We start from the raw sequence: 24122 nt of genomic DNA, 5'->3' as shown, positions 1-24122 counted from the left end.
TTCAAATGTTAGGCCGCGGTCTACCAGCATTGGCCTCATGAAAATGTCATTGGAATATAAATGTAGTACTAGACAATAAAACATAGTTTTAACCCTCCTGTTCTCGCGCGCAAAATCATAACTGGTATGTCACAGACTGTGCGTGTCTTTGTGATTTTGAAATAATTTTTTTTGAAAAATGAAAAACCTTTGGGAAATATTTTTCTTCAACTTCATTCAGGGGGTCTCCGTAGCCACATTTGTTGCGCGTTCGCTTAGTAAGCGATCGATCGTGAGTTCAAAACTCAGGGCCCTCATTGGCCAGCTTTGTGTTGTTACAGAATGACTCCGTTCACGCAACAATCATCAGCGATGGAGATCGATCCACGGTCGAAAAAAATCGATTCATCCGTACAACTGCTCTGCTCTGCAAGACACATCGGGCTGCTGTTCTAGAAATAACTCAACAATGATCAATCAACTGTCTCCGCTGTTCGGTCTAACTGGATAATGGAAGAACAGAAGGAATACTTTTACGCCGAAAAATGGCAACTGTGTAATGTGCTAATTATAGATATGATAAACATGTGACATGTGCTCGATTAAAATTCGGCTCTGTTACAGCTAAAATGCTAATGATGTAATTTAGCCTTCTTTAAACAAAATTATTGATTCTTGTCTGTGAAACCGAGACTGTGAGAGGGTTAATTAAAAGGAAAAAGAAAACATAGATCACACTAATAAATATTCAATGACAAAATATTTTATAAAATGGAAATTATTATCGGTTACTAAACAATTGATAAGTATTACTTTATTTTCTGTAAAGTTTCATCAAAAAATATCGTTGATTTTTTTAAGGAAATCGTCATTTATGAACATTCTAAGCAATTATTTTCCATAGAAATAGACCCGTGATAATTATTATATTCCTCAATTACCCAGCGGTAAAGGGTCATTCATTAGCGACTTGACAATTTTGTGGCTTGAAACATTTTCATGATCTGTCAATGTCAAAACGTTAATCAAAATAGACAGTTTCAACGTGGTGATGTACACGAACGAACAACGCATAATTGTTAAAAATTGCTCACTCCAATTTTCGGCCGTAAAAATCGTCCCAGCCGGCAGTCTGTGCATAGTGTAGTGACCAAATTTGAGTCTACACAGTCAATTGCACGGCGTTCGCAAGAATTGGGTATCTCTCAAACCTCATTGTGGCGTAACGTGCGAGAAGATATTGGGCTTCATCCTTACAAAATCAAATTGACTCAAGAAATATAGCCTGTTGATCATATGAAGTGCCGAAACTTCTCCGATTGGCTCTAGCGAATCTTGAAAAAAATGACGATTTTCGTCACAAAACAATCTTCAGCGATGTGACTCATTTCTGGTTAAACGTCCAATAATGGGCAACGAGCAAAATATGCGTTATTGGGCAGATGCAAACTCATCTGTGCGTCAAAAAACAATATTGCATTCGCAAAAAAATACTATCAGGTGTGGTTTTGATGCCGTGGGAGTGATTGGGCCGTATTTCTTCGTCGATGAGAACGATCGCCATGTTACCGTCAATGGAGAGCCCTATCGCGACCTGTAGGAATACTATTTTTGACCAGAACTGGAAGATCTTAACATCAATGATATGTCGTTTCAACAAGACGGTGGCACTTGCCACAAAGCGCACGTTACAATGGATGTATTGAAAAGGTAAATAATAACTTACTTAAGTTTGAACTCACTATCTCAAAAAACCTGTGTTATTTAAAAAAAGTAGACAAGTCCTTAATGAAATTATCTATCGGAAATATTGGTCCCTATTATGTAAATTGAAACGAACGGTCGATTAGATCCCTATAACTATCACACCAGAAACATTTTTGTATTTTGTAAATCGATAGAATGTTATCGAATCGAGTTATATTAATATTATTTCTCGAACGTCGGCGAATTGCATATTTTGAAACATTGGTGAAATGTTTCTCTAAGCAAAGCATCAGGAATGCAACAAGCAAACCAAACAGCTCGAAAAACGATGCCGACAGTTTTCATCCGACTGTATCTATAACAGCAAAATAGAGCTAACGAGCAGAATTTTGTTCAACTTGAATTACATGATAAAGCCCAATATTTAATTTTAGAAATTTCTAATTTTTCATTCACTTATTGCTTCATTCATGTCTATATTTCTTGAAAAAAATCTGCACGATGAATTCACTTTTCTTATCATAGTTTCAATATCAAAGTAGTAATACTTGATTAAAACTCGCATTCGCAGAAGTTTTCTTGAAATAGTTAGCTCATACTAATCATAAGGTTTCGAAAATCAATAAAAACAAAATTGTGTTTTTTCCGGATGTCTCCAGCATTTTCAATTGCTCATTTTAAAAATGATATGCCTTGAGGAAAAATAGTTTAAATTGTTCCTAGTGACAATTTTTTTGCTTTACTACGAGTTATTTTCGATCAATTGGATGTGTTAATACTTTAACGAAGAAATATCTACTCTTCCAACTACTATGTTTCATTGAGGTTTGCATAAAGACCTTTTAAAATGGTCACGACAAAAGGTGGAAGGATATTAAATCTATTGCATTTGGTGGTGACACTATTGTAGACCAGCTGGCAGGCGCCTAGGAATACCTAGGCGGGCGACCGGTAGACCGCGGACTACCGTTTGGCCATGACTGCTATATAGCTATCTTGACTTGAAACAAAATTAGAATTAGTTGTAATTTTTCAAAGAAAACAGGGAAAAGTTGTTTGTTATTGTTAGAATAACCTTTTCCCTGTAAAAGTGCTCATCTCACGGTGTGTAGATGACTTGTTGGTAATTGTATGGGCTATTCAATTTTTTATTACAATTTAAAAAAAAAGTTTTTTAGAAAAATGAATTTCAATTTTTAAAATATTTTTCTTCCAGTGTAATTTAAAAAAAAAAATCTTTTGATGTCTTTTCATGAAAATTTAAATAATTTTCTACATTTTATCCATTGACAAAAATTCTACAGATATCATAATTTTTTAGTTATAAGTTTTTGTAAAAAATTAAGAAAAAAAACTTTGGCTCTTTCCAAAAACTAGTCTAATTCTTTTTTAAAGATTTCAAGTATGCAAAGTTGCTTAAATGACCAATGTATTAACACCTTCAAAGTTTCACTGCAATCTGAGATGTTGCTGTCAATAGCCAGTCATGTTGGCATGAAATTCGTCCAAAGCAGTGTTGTTTCGGTATTGAATGTGCTCATTCAAGTATTAGAATAATATTGTGGGACCCAATCAAAAATTATTCCAGAATCTCAATACACAGATCATTTTTCAAGACATGAAGCAATAAATACGAGATTTTTCAAGTTCTATCTAAATAAAACTGTATTTTTTAGAGGTTCTAGAAGGAAAGATCTCCAAATATTGTTTCACAGTTATGTCCAAGTGGTGGTAAAGGGTGTGTCACATCAAATTGCATCACGGAAAAAACGCTGTAGAAATTTAATTTTTAGGAATTATATCTTCAGCTTTCGTTTATAATCAGATAAGAGTGTATAGATCACGTTGGCCTTGCTTCACTGTCGATTTTTCGTAAATTTGGAAAAATGTCGTCGAACGAAAAAGAGCGTTGTGAATTAATCCTGTGCACTCATTTCGAGAATCCGGAGTTGTCACATCGGGACATCGGTAATATGCTGGGAATCGTCCAATCCACGGTCAGCAGAGTACTAAAACGATACTTCGAGAACCTAACCATCGACCGGAAGGTGAAGAACGGCAAAAATGGATGCTCCGTCAGTGAAAAAGATCACAAGCGCGTAGTTAAGCAGTTTAGACGTGATCCGAGAAGTTCGGTCCGGGATGTCACCAATAAGCTGAATTTGTCAAGTTCATTCGTCCAGCGGACCAAGCAGCGGGAGGGCCTGCGTACATACAAGGTTCAGAAGGCTCCTAACCGCGACGAAAGGCAAAACATGGTGGGGAAGACGCGAACCCGGAAGCTGTACACCGAAATGCTGACGAAGCCGCATTGCCTGGTAATGGACGACGAAACCTACGTCAAAGCGGACTTTCGTCAGTTGCCGGGCCTGTTGTTCTTCTCCGCAGAGGACAAATTCAGCGTTCCGGAGGAGATTCGCAAGCAGAAACTATCCAAGTTTGCCAAAAAGTACATGGTGTGGCAAGCGATCTGCTCTTGCGGAAAGCGGAGCGCCCCCTTCGTGATGACCGGCACGGTAAACGGGCAGGTTTACCTTAAGGAGTGCCTACAGAAGCGCTTACTACCACTATTGAAGCAGCACGAGGGCCCGACCATCTTCTGGCCGGATCTCGCTTCGTGCCACTATTCAAAGGACGTGTTGGAGTGGTACGAAGCCAACGGGGTCACTTTCGTGCCAAAGGAAACGAACCCGCCCAATGCGCCGGAGCTTCGCCCAATAGAGAAATATTGGGCGATTATGAAGCAGACCCTCCGGAAGAACCCAAAAGTTGTCAAATCGGAGGCGGACTTCAAGAGAAAATGGATTTCTGTTAAAAAAAAACTACAACCTGACGTTGTACAGAACCTTATGGACGGGGTAAAGAGGAAGGTGCGAGCATACGGGCTTTGGCTCGAAGTATGAATAAAAAGAAAATGCCAAAAGTTGTTTAATAGTTTTTATTTTACTGTCTAAAATTTTCAAAAGGATCGGTCTACTGGGCGAATTTCTACAGCGTTTTTTCCGTGATGCAATTTGATGTGACACACCCTTTAAATAGGCTTGAATTATATGATTAATTGCTTGAATGGTTGAATGATATAATTAATTATCGGTTTATTTCGTTATTTTGGCATTTCATGAACAACATATACAACCATCCCATGCTAAACCGATAAAGTGATTCTCAAACTTTCGTGAAAGTTGGTAATTTTGTTCCTCATAGCAATGTATTAGATCTTTTTTTTTCATTATGGTGCCTGTTTCCATTTCGCGTTCTGATTGGTCGATTTGCGAAAGCAATCTTTTCTCTAACATCCAGTACATCTGCACTCTGTAGAAATTAGAATACGGGATTGTACAATGAAAAAAGAAATATGAGTTTAATGTGTGATTTTCTGCTGATAAGCGTCGCATATGTCACATGTGTCTGAAAACAAAGAATTCAGTTTCAGTTGTTGCCTAGCTTTTATATTTCAAATTCTACATCAAATTACTATTAAAGTTCATCAAAACAAATATTTTGCGATGCAGAACTTCAATTTTATTATGAATCCTCCTCAAAGTTATTGATGGGTTTTCAGTCAAAACTCATGAATTCAATTTTAGTTTACTCAAATACAAAAAATAACATAGATTTGAAAATCTACCATATAGAGTTCAATACGCTCTTTCAAATGCCGCCAATAAAAATTTTATATGTTTGTTACAGAATGAATGACAAACAAATGAAGAAGACTTTTTTTATGATGACTTTAACGCATCTTAGAAAAAAAGCGCTATATCGATTATTTCAAGAGATAGAAAAAAAAACTTTGTTCGATAAGGTAGCTTAAAATAACTGGAGCTACAACATTGTTGAACTATGTTTACCTCGATCTATAAAGATAAGAATGTCATTTTTATTATTTTATCGAAAATTTTGGTCAACCTATTTTTGACAACATGAAAATGAGCGCTCTTTCTTATGTAACAACTTTGTTGAAAAACAGTTTTTGTCTAGAGAATAACTGTCGAGCTCTAGATGCTAATTTCCACTAAAATGCACTTCCTGGACGTTGTGCATTGTAAAATGTTTAGTATATGTGTATGTGTGAAACTAACCGGTAGTAGTTTAGTTGGAAATAGCTTCAAAACTGAACAAATTATTTTATTCTTCATCTATTAAAATCAATCACAACAAATGTCCGTTCATCCGTTCGAGTACGGATCTTCCAATTTGTGCTGCCTATTTTGTCGTACTATTAGTCTAATTGACATTCGCGTTGATGCATTCAGCTTTGTGTGCCGTTGGTTTGAAGCAAAAATGACAATAGAGAAACTATTCATTCACACTCCATATACACTTTCTGTTTTATCCATACAGATAGTGATCCCCGATAATTCTTCGATTAATGGATTAATCGATACTTCCTACAGAAATCGATTATTAATCGAACGAATACTGCGCAACCAATAATCGAAGCGAACGAATAATTTACGTCGATTAATCGATTCAAACCCAGAGACAAAAAAGTACGACCGCTGCAGTTTTATCCTGAAATTCAACCATTATCTTTTACGTTCCCCTAAACTCGCAAACAAAGCTCAATTCGCGTTGACGGCATTGAACTTAGTTTACGAGTTTTGGGAGCGTTAAAGATGGCTGAGAAATATTAGTCTAACGAATTATTTCTTTTAGTGTGACGATTAGTCGATTAATCGATTATTTAGGGTGATTAATCGTATCGAATAACAAACTGCTGAAAAGTATTCGATTAGCTGATGAACGATTAATTTCAAAAATCGGGGATCACTACATACAGAACGCAGGAGCCATCTCGTCCGAGGCCTGAGAGGGTAGTATTCAGCATATCTCATTTTTCAGTGGTGTCGGGTGAAGCTTCCGTACCCGAGACGAAAATGTTTTTTTGCACCTAAACCCCCTCCCCCCAATACCAACAAAAATAACATTTGAAATTTTCGCGCAAGGGTGGATGAGTCGATTTGCACCACCACCCGCGCTCCACTAAGGGTTAACCAATCACTTTTATTCGATTTATCCATATTTGTTCGGTCCATTCTGCACCCCTAAAATCGTGCACCCGGGAGCGGACCGCTCATAACTTTTGAACTACTGGATCGAAGACTCTGATTTTTGGATATGTTATGTAAGAAAACTTCAGCCATTGATATCGAGACCATGTAAACTATAAAAATAAATGATAGCCTAAACATAGAACATGCAGGAAAAAAATGAAAGATTTCGAATGCTTATAACTCGAACATTTCTTAATAGATCGGAAAGATGTTTGCATCGATTGATAGGAAATATTCCTACGCATCTACGCAGCAATTGAATAACTGTAAAATATCAAGCGTTATCTAAACGCCCGACCGATTTACGGTTTCCCCAACACAGCCATCAAAACAAGCTGTCTGGGTAAATTGGTATTGCAAATACATGTAAGTTTGAGGAATGTCATTAGAATCGATCCAGTAGTCCAAAAGTTAAAATTTTTTGAGGAAAGTTATTTTTGGAAAAGGGAAAAAAGTCGGACCACCATAAAATGAAACCCTTAATGAAAAAAAATAAAATAAAAAATGCGGGTCCAAAATTTTGCGAATATTTTTCACGAAAATTGGAAAACTACCATATCGATTTGGCATAAAATGGCTATGTAAATTTTGCTTTGAAGGAAACTCTTATTCTCAAGCATTGGAATGGGTAAGAGAAACATTTTAGATAAATCAAAGCCGATCTTCTTAAAATAAGACGGTTTTACACAATCCAGTTTTCTTCTAGTTTTTTTAAGAGCAATCTTCCAGTTTTTTTTTTTGAAAAATAATATTGGCAACCCTGCTTACGCGTAGGAAACCCATATTATTGGTTCCTATAAGAACCAGGCTCGAAGGCAAAAAAATTGTACATTCAGCGGATGACAATTTTACATCACATAAAGTATTGATTCAATAATTCAAGCTGAATTAAATTTATTAAAAATTTAAATATGGGTGAGTTAAAAAATTAAATATGGGTGAGTTGTTGCGGGGTGAGTTTGACATACGGGGTGATTTGGACCTGAGACAAGACATGACAATAGGGGGCCGATTCCGGACCACTTTTTCTGTCAAACTCGGACCACTTGCAACTCGGCTTCTGATTGGTTGACAAGGAAAATAATTGACAAAGATAAATATACAAAAATGGGGTTTTCAACATTTTCACAGCGTTGCCAAATATATTCAAAGTGGAATAATAGTTGCGTTCACATTTCAATTTAGCGATAATTCCTATAATGGATTCTTTGTATTTTTTCGTTTCTATTACGTCCGGTATTCAGTTTCCGAAGAGAGGGAAACATTGCATCGGAATTTCCACCCTACATCTTTTTGTAATTCTCTTGCCATCTAGCATTGCATAATAGCAGCGACCTAGCAAAGAAGAACATTAAATTATTTTCCAACCGTAGAGCAGTTAGCTATAAAATAACAGCATAACAGCAGAAAAAGTATTTAAAATCATGTTGGAACCTGAATAAACATACATACCTACATACCTACAACAAAAAAAACTAAATAAACGCTATGTTATAATGTGGGAATGTATTATTTTATCAATATTTCAGTACTGTTAGTATATAAACGATCAAAGTGGAATTATTAGGCCTTATTCCCGTATACACTTCACGGTGAAAACGAATTGAAGTGTATCCGCGATGACAACGATACGGTGTCGATATCTGGATACGAAATTAGTTTTTAACAAGTCTCACTACTCGGCCCGAAAGCACTTTCAAATTGCTAAAATCTGAATGAAAATTTTTACTTGGCGTTATTTATTCACTTGAAGCACGTCTTTTTTACCCTAACATGACCTATTTTCTATACACTCCGATATTCTCACTAAAATTTATCATTACAATATAAAATTATCTTCAGATACAATTTTTATACGAGATTATTTTACCAAATGAAGAGAGAAAAGTTTTCCATTCACATTGAACACATATTTGAAACGGAAAAGTTACTTTTCATTTATAATTTCTATTTTTTTTTTTTTTTTATTTGAATCGTTTATTTTTACAGGCTCAGTTACATAGGTTTAAAGGAGCCGAACTCCTTACTGTATTGTTACTAGTATATAAACATTTTTCCTTAATTCTAATGTTAATAATATAGGAAACCGATTACTCGCGGTCGACTCGAGTTTAGAAGGGTGACATATTTTCTTCAGGAAAAGGAGGGGATATGAGGATATATTGACAATGATCACACTCACACTCTCAATCACACTCTCAATCACACTCATCACACTCAATTCTTAAACCTATCTTATATCTAATATGTATTTACATTTCATCTTATTCTTAAGAAGGGATCCGATCTCTCACAAAGGAAAAGGAAAAGGAAAAACTAAGGATGTAAGGACAATCACACACGAAGATCGATAGCTTTAAGGAATACATATATTTGGGACATGTAATCAAGGTCTAACCGAGCCAACACGTCTCTCACCGGCATCATGGGCTGCCTTCCTCGGGCCCGAAGGGTGACTACTAAATTCGATCTGGCGACAAGATACAGCTCGCACGACCAAACAACGTGCTCGATGTCGTGGTAACCTTGGCCACAAACACAAAGATTGTTGTCGGCAAGATTAATACGAAAGAGTAGCGCATCTAACGAACAGTGATTGGACATGAGTCGGGAGAAGGTACGAATAAAGTCCCGACTCAAGTCCAGACTTTTGAACCATGGTTTGAGGCTAACCTTAGGGATAATCGAGTGGAGCCACCGGCCCAATTCATCTTCGTTCCATTTGCGTTGCCAGTTAACTATGGTATTTTTGCGGACTAAAGAATAAAATTCATTGAAGGCGATTTGACGCTGATAAATATCGCCTTCAATTGCACCTACCTTTGCTAATGAGTCAGCCCTCTCATTACCCGGAATTGAGCAATGTGAAGGGACCCAGACAAAGGTAATGACATAACAGCGTCTGGTTAAAGCACTCAACATTTCTCGTATTCTCTCAAGGAAGTACGGCGAGTGCTTTTCCGGCCTCACTGAACGGATAGCTTCGACAGAGCTAAGACTATCCGTTACAATGTAATAGTGTTCAACAGGTCGTGAGGCGACGCTGTCCAGCGCCCAGTGTATCGCTGCCAATTCAGCAATATACACTGAGCAAGGATTCTGAAGACTGTGTGAGGTGCTAAAAAATTCGTTGAACACTCCAAAACCTGTGGACTCATTCATAGAGGACCCATCAGTAAAGTACATATTATCACAATTGATATCCCCATACTTTGCATTGAAGATCGTTGGAACGATCCTCGATCGAAGATAGTCTGATGTTCCATGGATATCCTGCTTCATGGACAGATCAAAATGCACAGAGGAATTGATGTAGTCAGGAAAACAAACACGGTTGGGAATATACGAAGAAGGATTAACCTGCATGGAGACGAATTCATGATATGAGCTCATGAATCCAGAATGAAAATTTAGCTCGATCAGCTGCTCAAAATTTCCGATCACCAATGGGTTCATAACCTTACACCGGATGAGGAACCGAAGAGATAATAAATTGAAGCGATCTTTTAGTGGGAGTAGGCCTGCCAAAACCTCGAGGCTCATGGTATGCGTTGAGGGCATACATCCCAACGCAATACGGAGACAAAGATACTGAATTCGCTCGAGTTTAATGAGGTGTGTTTTGGCAGCTGATTGAAAACAGAAACTGCCATACTCCATCACTGAGAGAATAGTTGTTCGATACAACATTATAAGATCTTCGGGATGGGCTCCCCACCAGGTGCCGGTAATTGTACGGAGAAAGTTTATTCTTTGTTGACATTTTTTACTCAGATACCTAATATGGGCCCCCCAAGTACATTTAGAGTCGAACCAGACCCCAAGATACTTGAATGACATAGCATGAGTGATCGGTTTACCCAAAAGTTGAAGCTTTGGTTTTGCTGGTTTATGCTTCCTAGAAAAAAACACCATCTCTGTTTTCTCCGTGGAGAATTCGATCCCTAGCCCAATGGCCCAGGTTGAAAAATTGTTCAAAGTATCTTGTAAGGATTCTTGCAGGTCGGATTCGTTTGATCCATTCGTCCCCTTGCCCCTGCGGAACCCATATTGTGTATCTGAGAGTAGGCCATTCGTTTCAACCCATCGATCAAGGCGAAACAAGATAATTTTCTCCAACAATTTCCGTATACAAGACAGCATTGCTATTGGGCGGTACGAATTGAAGTCGGACGCGGGTTTTCCGGGTTTTTGAATAGCTATAACTCGTACTTGTCTCCAATCATCTGGAACAATATTATGCTCCAGAAACCGTTTGAATAAATTCAACAAGCGATGTTTCGCCACATCAGGGAGATTTTTCAGCAAGTTGAACTTAATTCTATCCGATCCCGGAGCAGAATTGTTACATGAAAGGAGAGCAAGAGAGAATTCTACCATCGAAAACTCGGAATCAAGATCGCACCTATCTTGTGGTATATCTCGAATAATTCTTTGCACTGGAGCGGAATCGGGACAAACCTTTCGTGCAAAATTAAAAATCCATCGATGTGAATATTCCTCGCTTTCATTGGATGAAGAGCGATTTCTCATGTTTCGAGCCACTTTCCATAATTTTTTCATTGACGTTTCTCGTGATAAACCTCCCACGAAATTTCGCCAATAAGCACGTTTTTTCCCTTTGATCAAGTTTTTAAATTGATTTTCAAGGTCCAAATACGTTTGAAAATTCTCAATGGTTCCACGTTTCCGAAAAGCTTTAAATGCATTCGATTTATCTCCATAAAGCTTGGAACACTGGCTATCCCACCATGGATTGGGAGGCCTTCGACGAATAGTGGAACCTGGGATGGGTTTCGTTTGAGCGCGAACCGCGCTGTCATAGATCAAACGAGAAATGAAGTTATACTCCTCCAATGGAGGCAAACCATCTCTGGAATTGATGGCTAGAGCAATCGCGTCCGCATATTTTTTCCGGTCAATGTGTCTTGTGAGGTCGTATGCCATGTTTATAGATTCAGAAGAATTCAACCCATTGGTGATAGAAATTTTGATTGGCAAGTGATCACTACCGTTGGGATCCTGGATTACATTCCACTTGCAATCTAACGATAGTGAATTCGAGCAAAGCGAGAGGTCAAGAGCACTTGGTTTAGCAGGAGGTTTAGGTACACGTGTTGTTTCCCCAGTGTTCAAAACGGTCATATTGAAGCTGTTACAAAGGTCATATATCAACGATGAACGATTATCGTCGTACGGTTCCCCCCAGGCAGTTCCGTGAGAGTTGAAGTCTCCCAAGATCAATCGTGGCTCAGGAAGGAGTGAGCACATGTCAACAAGTTGCTTGCGGCAAACCGCAGCTCTCGGAGGCCAATACAAGCTGACTATACAGAGGTCTTTGCCTCTGATGTTTGCATGACAAGCAACAGCTTCGATCCCTCCAATAGGTGGAAGGTCAATTCTAAAAAATGAGTGACACTTATTGATCCTCAATAGTACCCCTCCGTATCTGTCATCGCGGTCCAAGCGTATTATATTAAAATCGTGGAAAGAGAGATCATTTTGAGAAGAGAGCCAGGTTTCGGATAGAGCAAAAACATCACAATTGAGTTTATGAATTAGAAATTTGAATGTATCCAATTTAGGGATAAGACTACGACAATTCCACTGTAAAACAGTGATATCTCCGACCTCTCTATTTAAATTAGACATCAAGAGAGATAATCATTGCAAGGAGGGGCCATGTTTGCATCAATTGCTGCAAAATTGTCTTTAGTACTGGAAGCATTGCGGTGACAATGGTTCTGATGGAGTCGGAAACATTAAAACACGTGAAGATTTGATCCACAAGGTCAGACAACTTTATAAATCCCGATTGGGAAGTTGAACTTGACGGAAAAACAGGGACAGTTGGGGTTTTTGATGTCCCCTCGAGTGCTGGGTCGTTCGAAGGTGAACTATTACCACGGAGGCCAGGAGGGACCTGATTTTGCTTATCCGCTGCACTCGATTTTTTGGGCAAGCTAACAGGGGTATCACCGGAGGGACTTGTCCTTGAACTTTGGGAGTGGTCACATTTTTGCGCCGGGGATTCCCTTGAGAAATAAACGGCGTGCCCCCGTTAGCTGTATCCGCTTCCATTTCGTCAACTGGCAACGTAGCGAAGACATTGTGTGTATTGATTGGTTGTTGTTCTTGAGCTAGTGGAGAAGCGCCCTTCAAAATTTCTGCGAAAGTGCGTTTAGAGCGTTCCCTCAAAGAGCGCTTCTGTTTCTCCCAGCGAGTCTTGTATGTTTCACAAGCTGAGAGCACGTGTGGGGATCCCCCGCAATATGGACACTTATGCTCAGTCGCACTGCAGGATTTCCCCTCATGTTGTTCTCCGCAAGTGGCACATCGTTCTTTATTGGCACAATAAGCAGCCGTGTGACCAACTGACTTGCACTTTAGACAAGTCATTGGCTTTGGAATAAAAAGTCGCACGGCTAACCTCAATTTATCTACCATCACGTAGTCAGGGAGAGCTGAACCAGCGAAGGTGACTCGAAACGAGTTGGACGGCGTAAATTTCTTTTCTTCTCCTTCATGGGAGACTGTTCCGAGCTGGCGGCAACCCAAGAACTTAACAGTCGTCGAGGGCAGTTTTTTAAAACGGCCGGTACCTTCACTCGTAATGTGTTCGCACGTCAAGCCCGTTTCGGTTATCACACCCTCAATTTCGACTATGTGAGAGGGAATGTAGACCCGATACTCAATTGTAAAATGCTGATCGACAACAATCTTGTTTGCGTCTTTTCGATCATTCACGACAACTCGCAATTTGTTTGGTCTAACCTTCGAAATTTCCGAAACGGAGGTATACCTTGCCAGATCTTTCGCGATCTGCATGACTCTCAACGCCTTTCCATTTGGCTTAGGCCTGAAGAAAACAACCCAGGGACCAGTTCCGGGCGCATCTTCTGGATAGACCTTTACACGGGGAGTGGGAATAACAGGGGGGGAAGGCGAGGACGGGGATTGAGAGTGGGAAGACGAAGGTTGAGAAGGAGCGGGAAGAACAGAGGGAGAAGACGAGGTTGAAGGTAGAGTGGGATCGTTAAGGGCAGATGGGAGATTTGCTAGTTTTTTGGAGGGAGGCTTAGTAGGGTTAGCTGACTCGTCCCCAGAAGAAGTATCTTCCGTATTTGGTACGCGTTTGAGTGACTTTTTTTTATCACTTAGGAGGGAACTAGAGTCAGAGACCTCCATATCCGAAGGTCCCCCACCCTCTGCCATTTTAAAATTGGCACTTATATTCTAAGTATTTTTTTAAAATAATATTTCACAATAATAATAATTCACAAAAACAAACAAAAAAAAAACTTATAATTAATAAATATTTTCTCTCACTATATTCAATCTTATTCACCTATGAACGCACTCCAGTGCAGATGAACGGGAGCGTGCTGAAAGCTCGTTGGTGGTGGGAATGTGCCTACGACACCACTACACACAGTCGTCGGTGAAAGCTTACCCGCACTGTCACTGTTGGCACGATGACTCGGCGAAATCTCCAATGTCGGCGAAGCAGCGACAAAACAAAAACCAATGCTTAGCTTTCCGAGGATGAAAGCCTCTATCCACTTGCAGGCAGGGCACTTCACTCACTATCCAGATAGCGAAATGAACTCTTCAGCGGCAACAAAAACAACAATCACGCGGTAACCGATAACGGAACTTGGACGCGACTTTCCTTCGTCTGGTTACTTCGGGCAATCGGCGAAGAATGATAATTTCTATTTGAAAAGTGTTCATTCTTCTTCTTTCTTTGTTTTTAAGAGGCTTTAAACTTTGCAGTTCATTCGCCTCTATACAGTGTTCATTCTACCTGAAAACCCATCATTTTCTTTAATTCGTAAAACGAAATTTAAAGGCGTGTCGTTCATTTCGTTTTCATCGTGAAGTGTTAACGATAAGGCCCATAATCTCTTGATAAATGAAAAGAACTTTGAATTGAATTCATGTATTTCAACATATCATACTCCTACTATCAAATCTACGTTTTCTAGTTTTCTTTATCTCTTCACATTTAATTTTTTTTGCATACCAAAATAACAGGAAAATACTTATTGTTTAAAATATGTGACATTCGGTTGAAAAATTAATAAATTAATACAAAAAAATGGCGCAGCTCAGAAAATACATGATACGAAGAACACATGTTTTTCATGGGAAAATAAACTTTCGAAATATTATAACATTTGGCAACCTTCACATCTCGTTTCTCTGTTATCTAGCACTTGGTCGACGAAAATGCAGAAAGTAGAATAAGAAGCCAGTTGTCACGTCTTGTCTTATGGGCACCTTACACGATCAAACTGATTGACAATAAGTGTCTTCAATATCGTGACAGCTAGGCTTTCGACATCCGATCTAACCTCAATCAATATTTTGCCACCTTACACGGTCAATATCGCCCTCAACCCGAGACAACGAAAATATCCGCGATGGCTAGTGGTGACATTCGAGTTTGGGATCCAAACTATTCTCCATCAGATTAGAAGGCTAAATTGCAATTTTCAATTGGTAAAATTTGAATGAAAATATCTACTTGGTATTATTTAATTAGTTGAAGCGCGTAGTCCTAACACTAACTTAACCTATTTTCTATGAATTTTCAGATATTCCTACTAAAATTTATTATTATTATATAACGTCAGTTTCAGATACAATTTTTGTATGGGATTTTCTCACCACTTGCAGAAAAAAAGTGATTTGCATTCACATAGAATACTAATTTGATTTGGAAAAGTTAATTTTCATTCATAATTTACACTTTAAAACTCGTTTTTCCTTCTCAAAAACACATCATAATACTCGCTTCACAAATACAGACTGATCCTTTCAGTTTCAGGGATGCCAAATTATTTTAGATTGTGAAAATATATGCAAATTATATTATCTGCAAGCAAATGTTTTTATTCGATAAATAAGACTATGACAGTAGAACCCCGATTATCTGTATCTGTATCTGTACCCCGATTATCTGTATCTGTATCTATTTCTGTATTGATAAAACATAGTTTCTATGTTTAAAAATCATCCCGACTATTCACGGATAATCGGGATTCTACTGTAACTTGAATTAACACGTGATGTTTTTTCACCTGTGATTTTCTCATTCTCCAAATTTTATAGCGGAGTGTGAAGAAACACACAACTTAGACTAAAGTGGCTGCCCCGCTCGCTAGCGCAAAGAATGACCGAGTTCAATGTTTTAAACATTCCTAAGACGTTGTTAATTTTCATTCACTCTCTCACCATCACATTGTCAGTTACTTTGAGGTTTTGGTTTGTATCGCGAAAAGTACTGTATTTTGCTATTTTAGGTACAGTAATTTACATTTAATGCGACATTTTTCTAATTGGACAGACCTATATGCGACACGTTTAGTTAGACATTTTTGTAAACATCGAGTTCGGGCCCAAATTATGGCCCCACATTGACATTCGCCGCCAGACGTCGACGCTGTACCACTCTCATCTTCAATGTCCAATTACAGGTCAAATCGCCTCCAATGCGACACTGAGTGGTACTCCGGCATGTCGCATTAAATGTAAATTACTATATCAGTTTTCCAAACCAAAAGCTTTCATTTATGATTGCTACAATTTCAGAAGTTTATAAATTTTAATTGCAATCGCAAAAAAGACTAACAAACATTGAATGTCCGCTTGCAAATCTGGCAACTCAGTCTGGAAGTCCGTGAGGTAAAACGTCAACATCATGCATCCATATGAAATGTCACGATATTGATGCCCGAAAATCAGAAAATCCGGATTTCTGCGTTGTCGGCCATGTTCAGCTGTCATTATGCTCTCAAATGTCATCATATTGTCAATAAATTTGACCGTGTAAGGTCCGCTTTAGATTTGGACCACCCCATTATCTCAAAAAGTACGGCTCAACTTGGATTTTTTATAATGTCATCTTCTTTCATTAATGAACCGTATGTAACTAACGTAAAAAAACTTTGGTAAAATTCGACAGGTGGAAGGAAATGGTAGCATGAACACAGCAAGCACTTTGATTGTCCAAAAATGTGAATTTTCCGATAGTGGTTTTTAGGTTTTTCCCGCTGATTAAACAAACTTTTCGTGTATTGTGCAGTAAGTTCTGTTCGCCTACAGAAAAGGAACAATTTGATGCAGCGAAACTGTAAGTTTGATAACAATAAATGAAATTAATTGCATTTCAATTTTTGCGACAACGTTGGAAGAAGGAGGAGCTTGAAAGAGCAACGCAGGCCATCAAGAATATTCATAGATATAATACCAGAAATGCAGACGAAGCACGAACGCCTAACTTCTTAAGTAGAGTGTCACAGAACTCCCTATTTTTTAAAGGTGTAACTTATTTCAATTTGATGCCTAGGCACATTAAAAGAGCAACCACATTAGTGGATTTTCAACGACAGTGTATTTCACATATCAAAAATGTAATATAAATGGTTAAGGTGAAGGTGGAAGCTAGCCACAATGGTGCTCATTTCTTTCATCTCCCTCCCTCACCTCTCGCCCGAAAATCAATAATTTTGCGAAACAGTGTGAAGAAAATGATCGTTTTCGCACACTTCCCATCAAGTAATATCAACCAAACTCTAATCGATTACTCACAAGATATTAAATTTTCATCTGCTTTCGCACCGTATAGTGAAGAACGTCGGAAAACTCGTGCAAGTGCTCTGAAAGTTAAATTTTCGTTTTTCAATCTTCTGCAATGGTTTTGTTTGTATTGGTGGAAGCATCGTTATTTTTTCGACACTGATGCCAAACAACATCATCGAAACAGCTATAAAAACCACTCAATAAAATGTTGTTCCGGAGTGATAGCGTTGCATGTCATGAAAATAAATAAAATAAAATTTTGTTGATATCAATACAATTATTATTTTTACGTTTAATGGGTCTATAATGTAAGTTTTAGCAACTTTAACATTGGGTAAGAAAATTGTATTGCAGAGCTCGGAACACTGCCACGGCTGCCTATGCTTTCAAAAACAGTAAACGGAAAAGTATTAAATTCAATCTAAATGCCTCGGCCAACGAAGAGAAGGGTTAAGGCTTTCCAACGTGAATATGTGAAAACAATACGATCAACGAAGGAAAATATTAAGGAATTATCAACATCGAGTTACTATGCGGAAGAACTTGTTAATACCAAAAGAGCCCCAATTCGCATGTGTTATAAATTTGCTCATGTTACGCTCGCGTATAATCAGAATCATATGCAAATGCACCTTCTATATATATTTATATTTGCAATTGTTCATCGGAACATATCGTTCATACATTTTACTTTAGTATTGAATTGTTATTTGTTTTTTTCAAATGTATTCAAAGACTCGTGTCAATGAAGCGCCACACAGTCTGATAAGTGAATTGATCTATTTACGTGTGCTTTGCTCTCCTCTCACAAACACTATTACCCCATTTTTACACGAGGGTTTACCTATACTACTACAATGGCTAGCTTCCACCTTCACCTTAAATTGTAATGAACGAAGTTGTTTTTAACGAATTGTGTTTGTGTATGTGTATGAAAGAATGAGCTGCCATCTTCGTCCCAATGATAATGAAGGATTTTTTGTATGTTTATAGAAATGAAAAGAGAAAAAAATGTAATGGGTTGTATCTAGGACACGACCGCTGTTATCGACGTAGAACTACGGAATTATATTATTCAATCCACTTGTTTATCACTTTGGATATTATCTTAGAATACATCGAATTTTTTGTAATATCTATTTAGCTATTTAATTTTTTATTACTTCAGTAGACTCGAAAGAGTTGAGTAGAGTCGAAAGCTATCAGCACTTCTCGTTAATTTGGTTCAACTCGCATCAGACTTTCTCCTTCCCACTCAGATATCGATCACAAACTATGAACCCTTTTGCTCCTATATTCCGCTTGAGATGTTATCGAGCCTCACAACATGCAATAGTAAGGTTATCCTGCTGGAGTTTAAAAGCATATTTTCATGAAATATCCGTTTATCTAAATAAATACAGTGTATATCTGTATTCCAAAATTCTGGGTACTCTTCCATATTCGCACTACTTCAAAAAAAACTCGTATGCTGCTCTTCTTTGTTGTAGCATACTTCGATACAGAGGGCTTCCTCTCCTTCTATCGAGCTATGTGTGTATGCGTGTGACATCAGCATTAGGCATGAATGAAATCCGCTCGTTGTGTTATGCTAGTTCATCTCGCATCTGTGTTTTTATTCTATTATATTTTTGGTTTCCGCCTCTAGCCCCGAGAAGGGCCCTTGTGGAAAGAAACTCTATTCCATACTGTTCCTTCACCCGTCAAGAAAACAATACTCTCCCGCTCGACGCTCTGCGGCAACCATGTTGCTTCGATTACCACCAAACGAGAAGTGGTGTGGCTTCAGGAAGGAAGGAAGGTTTTGTATTATAGAGACTTTAAAATTTATCAATTCATTCGTCTCTAGCCTTGAGAAAGGCTCTTGGAAAACTTTACTCTACTCCAGCACTACACCTCCACCCTCATTGCCTTGAAAAAGGCACTCGATCCCTCGCCGCCCAGCTCGTCCAGCAACAATGTTGTCCAGTCGGTGTCCACGCAACGAATGGTGTGGCTTCAAATCGCGGATAGCTTATTTAATCCAAATATGTTGAAAACGGGCAGAAACGAATATATCGGTTGCTCGTTATTGACAGCTCTGTTCGGGAATGCACACAAATCGGCAGAACAAATGTATGGGAAAATGAGAATGCTTCCAGTTTTCATTAATTTAAACTGTTTATGCATTAGTGGATTGTACTGTATAGTATATCAAACGAATCTTAGAGAATTTCTAATTCCATTGGTGTGCAAAGTATCAGAATTAGTTCGCTGTGAAAATAGTTATTAATGTTAACTTTATTTCACAAAAACGTGACCTGTTTTCTGATTTGACACCCTTCCTGAAAGACGTAGTTCTACGTCAAAAAAAAAAAAAAAAGAAAATAGAAAGTAGTCTACATAAGTTTGAGCACGCGCGCGATAATGCAGCTAGAGAAATCTGAATTGTGATAGCGATTGGAACATGGTAGAGTTTGTTCTTATTGTGGAATTGGATATGTTAGTTTCGATAAAAAGAAGCACAACTGTGATTGGGGTTCATTTAAGATCGAGGGAACGACTGTTGTCAAGTAAAGAAGGCTCAATAGCTATTTCTGAAGGATCAAGCAGACAACCGTCAGAATGAAGGGATAGGATACAACCTGAAATTCATCCAACGGGTCAAATGTTCGATTAATCTGAAGAGTTAATAGTCTGTTAAAGATAATAATTCTGACAATTTTGGCAGTCAGGTTACAGTGAACTCAGAAGATGCTATGGGATAGCTTGACGGGACAGCAAGCGTTTCTTCTTGAGATTTGACTGAACTGAAAGATTTGCTGTGACTTCTTACAAATATGTCCGAAGAAACTTTTGAATAGACGAAGCTAAGTGAAATACCGATATCACAAAGAGGTGATTTCATATCTGCAAATTAAATCAGTTCGATTATTATAAAGAACGGATTTTCTTCGACCAAACATCGAAACTGTTTGAAAATGCTCGAACAGCAGTGAAATAATCCATGCAGAATTCGAGATGGTCTCAATCCAATTTTTCTGGTCTGGAATATGGCCAAGACACCTGGTATCGATCCCAGAACATGTTGTTACATAATGTTACTGATTGTAACATTATTCCAAAATACTTTACATAAACATAAATATTTTTTTTTTCAATGAAACACACACTGGACCAAATCACCCCACAGATGGTCCAAATCACCCCGCATCAAATTTTAATGTCCAAAAATCATCTCTTTTATTTTATGATATATTTAAAGTAGTTTAAAGATTGATATAATGATTAAACATTATCGATTGAGAGGTAGAGGCGAATGAATTTCAAAGTTTAAAGTCTCTTAAAAACAAAGAAAGAAGAAGAAGATTGAGAGAAAACAAGTGTAGCTTAGTATACAATGTGACATTTTTTATTTAGACCGTATTGGTTTGGAAATATTAGGCGATTTGCTTAGGTGGTCCAAATTTCCCCCTTTTCCCCTACTTGAATTTTGTTGCACTTGGATGCGACGCAACCCGCACATTCCGTTACTATATGAATGTAATCCAAACACTTTCCCAAAGAGTTAGGCGAAAAGTATTTTTCCAATCTCAAATGCATAAACGAATGCAAACTATACACTCCAATGTGATGAATATGTAAAATGAACAACAAAATGCGATAGGAATATGTACGAATAACAACATCAAACAATTTCCAGCTTCAACATAGGGATCTTTCTATGCGTATTTTGGTTTCCGTTTCTTCAGCCACTCTTTCGTTTCTTGCAGAGGCACATACACCTTCGCATCAGCCGGTAGATGATATCATGCGAGAACATATGAGCACGTTTACCGGTTGAAGACATTCTCCGGAGCGAAGAACTTCACAAGAGTCGATATTTTTTTTTCTAATGAACCGTTATATTTATATTTGCACAAAGATAGAACATATTTCGCTAGGTTTGCGCGGATCATAGCTGATTCCAATAGAATACACGAGGCGTGAAAAACGCAGAACGCATAAGCTTTGCATAACTGTACAGTATGTGAATAATCTTGAAAGTTTCTTACCGGGAGCTACGTGGCAGTATCCTGCAACAGATAAGGAAGAATAAAAGGCATAATTAGTTTATTTGAGATAGGTTATTGACATCGGGGTGATAATCAGCTGATTAAATCGATGCGTATCAGCAGACAAAATGAATGACCGGTCGTTTCCCGTGAACTAGAATTTCGCTATTTGTCTCATTCAAATAGTCTTCGCACATTTTCACTTGCATACATGTTACGCATTTTTCCATTGTCCGATTTGTTGCTTTTAATGCGGGTTATCAAAATTCACTGAACTTCTAATTTGAAAGCATCACCTCACTGATGCTGTTTCCAACCTGCATTCTGCATCCTGCCCATCATATTTTCTTTCATCTCTTTTACGCTTTCGAGTTACTCACCAAACAGTGATAGCACGATGAGGGCACCGAGATGGAACTTCATTCTCACTTCGCGTGTGAGTGATAACTTCTTCAATTGAATATAAATCCAAATTTCACTTTCCGATTAGCGCCACATATTCTGTGTTCGAAAAAAAAATGTGTCTGGAGTCTGAATGAATATAAAAACACACACGAAATTGATTCTGTCGCTTTCAATTCCCCGTATCCCCAGTAATGAACGCAGCATGAATTCGTAATAGGGCTACGATTGTGGGTCTACAATGTGGGAATTCAGAGACCACGTCCAGTGAGACTCTGTTTCGGGCAAGAAAGTAGAATCAAAACAACTTATCTCGACGAAAGCTTGAAAAGAACTGAGAAATAACGATAGATTTGAGTGAGTTAAATTGTTGTTCCCCGGTTTACAGTTGTGTGAGAGAGATTGCGTGACTGACGGTGCAGCTGAATGGGGATTCTTTGGGAAAATATATTATGGACAATTCTGGAGATCGTAAGGGTCTCATACTAATGAGTACACATGAGGTGGAGTAGTAGACAGAGTTTAATTGGATTAGTAATCGAAATATGGTACCGTCATTATTTGCATACAATATGAAGTGTGCATGGAAGAAGCAAAACAATGTTAAAAACACTCACAGTTTCATGATTTTTTTTTATCCCATTTATTTATTAGGCTCAATAGCATTTAGCTGTAACAGAGCCGGGTTTAATCGTGTACATGTACATATGTTTATGTTTCTATAAATTGTGAATTACACAGTAGTTAGTAGTAGCCATTTAGGCGTTAAGTTTTTCTGTTCCATTACATTATGGTAAATTACACAGTAGTAGCCATTTAGGCGTAAGGGTATTCTTTCTGATCTTCCATTGTTCAGCAGACCGGACAGCGGAGACAGTTGATATTGATCATTGTTGGGTTATTTATAGAACAGCAGCCCGATGTTTCTTGCAGAGCAGAGCAGTTGTATGGATGAATCGATCTTTGTTCCACCGTGGATCGATTTCCATCGCTGATGATGGTTGCGTGGACGTAGTTATTCTATAACAACACAAAGATGGTCAATTGAGGGCCCTGAGTTTGAACTCACGATCGATCGCAGTTTCATGATGTTATTAGCCAAATTAGGGGCTGTCCATATACCACGTGGACAGAAAAAGCACGATTTTAGACTCCCCCTCCCCCTCCGTGGACAAGCGTGGAGATTTTCATACCCCTCCCCTTGTTGTCCACGTGGACATTTTTCCTTATTTTATTAGAATAATCGAGGAAATAACTGAATTGCGCAAAAATTATTTTTTTATTCTATTTAAGTGTATTTTGTTTCAAATTTTACTAGGCTTGCCACGCTTTGTTGTGGCTCATTGAGGTTTTATGGCAGAGAAATGAGAAATAAGTATGCATATGTTTCATATGAATTTAATTTTGAAATACTTGTAATACTTTGTTTTTTTATTATTTGCGAAGATATAAAGGCTATGTGTTTTGCCAACACGGAAACGCGATTCATCCAGTTTAACAATCCGCATCCGAATATAAACCACACAATTTCAAAAATTGATCTTGAGCAACGTCAATCGAATGAAAATAATTGGATTTAAAATCATTATCAGGTGCATCTTTGATTAGGATTGTTTAAACACTTGTTAAGAAATGGGTTGCTATCAAACAGAATATATATTCAATATTAGAAGGTTATTTAAGCTCACAGCTTTATTTCAGAAGTGTGCTTATTTCATCTGGAAATCTTGCTGAGGTGTTGGCAGTAGCAACAACATTCCTTGAAGTGGATTGTATACTATATTGTGTCATAACATGAGCTCCGTCAGTGACGAACTTTTCGAATTTTTGAAGCGCACAAAAATGAACAGAACAATTCCATATGCACAAATTATATTTTATCAATTAAAAAGAATTTCAGGAACAAAAGATAAAGTAGGAAGCATGCACTGGTATATATATAGAACTTTACTTGATAAAGGATTGAGAAGTAAAGGATCGAAATTTTTGAGCGATTTCGGAACGGCTGTAGCTTCGATATAGCCACAAATTTCTAGTTTAGGGATATCGCACGTATATATTTTCAATTCGATGTATATATGCATTGTAGACAAAAGACATTGCAATAAAAAATAGCGTTTTTGATTTGCTTCCAAAGTTTCTATAGTTTTTAAAATATATTCCCAATAACAATCCAATCAACCTGATTATTCCGCATCCATTTGATTTATAAAAAGTTTCAGTAGAACTATTTACTATAGAGGTATTCTCTATGGAATGAAAATTTATCCTTTAATTTTGAATTAAGAAAATTCCATGAGCAACAGCTAATTGCCCACTGCAAACTTGGAAACATTTCATACATGGTCCAGTTGTT

The 24122-nt window shown here is 37.9% G+C and overlaps 1 protein-coding gene across 2 annotated transcripts in view; it reads right to left on the bottom strand.

Moving 5' to 3' along the window:
* LOC129778001 (microsomal triacylglycerol transfer protein) overlaps positions 1-22087 on the bottom strand; it is a 29261-nt gene extending 7174 nt beyond the window's left edge. The window contains exons 1-2 of one of the 2 annotated variants that reach the window (XM_055784622.1): positions 21745-22087; positions 21365-21385 (exon numbers count right to left, since the gene is read on the bottom strand). In XM_055784622.1, the coding sequence (XP_055640597.1) occupies positions 21365-21385; positions 21745-21787 (64 nt within the window). In that variant the 5' untranslated portion in view covers positions 21788-22087. The remainder of the gene's footprint in view (positions 1-21364; positions 21386-21744) is intronic. The other variant, XM_055784623.1, reaches the window with a different exon arrangement.
* Between the last annotated feature and the right edge of the window lie 2035 nt (positions 22088-24122).

Source organism: Toxorhynchites rutilus, chromosome 3, assembly GCF_029784135.1.
Source record: "Toxorhynchites rutilus septentrionalis strain SRP chromosome 3, ASM2978413v1, whole genome shotgun sequence".
In the NCBI taxonomy this organism is placed as follows: domain Eukaryota; kingdom Metazoa; phylum Arthropoda; class Insecta; order Diptera; family Culicidae; genus Toxorhynchites; species Toxorhynchites rutilus.
Note: the sequence above shows the minus strand (reverse complement) of the source record. Positions and strands in the feature narration are given on the sequence as shown.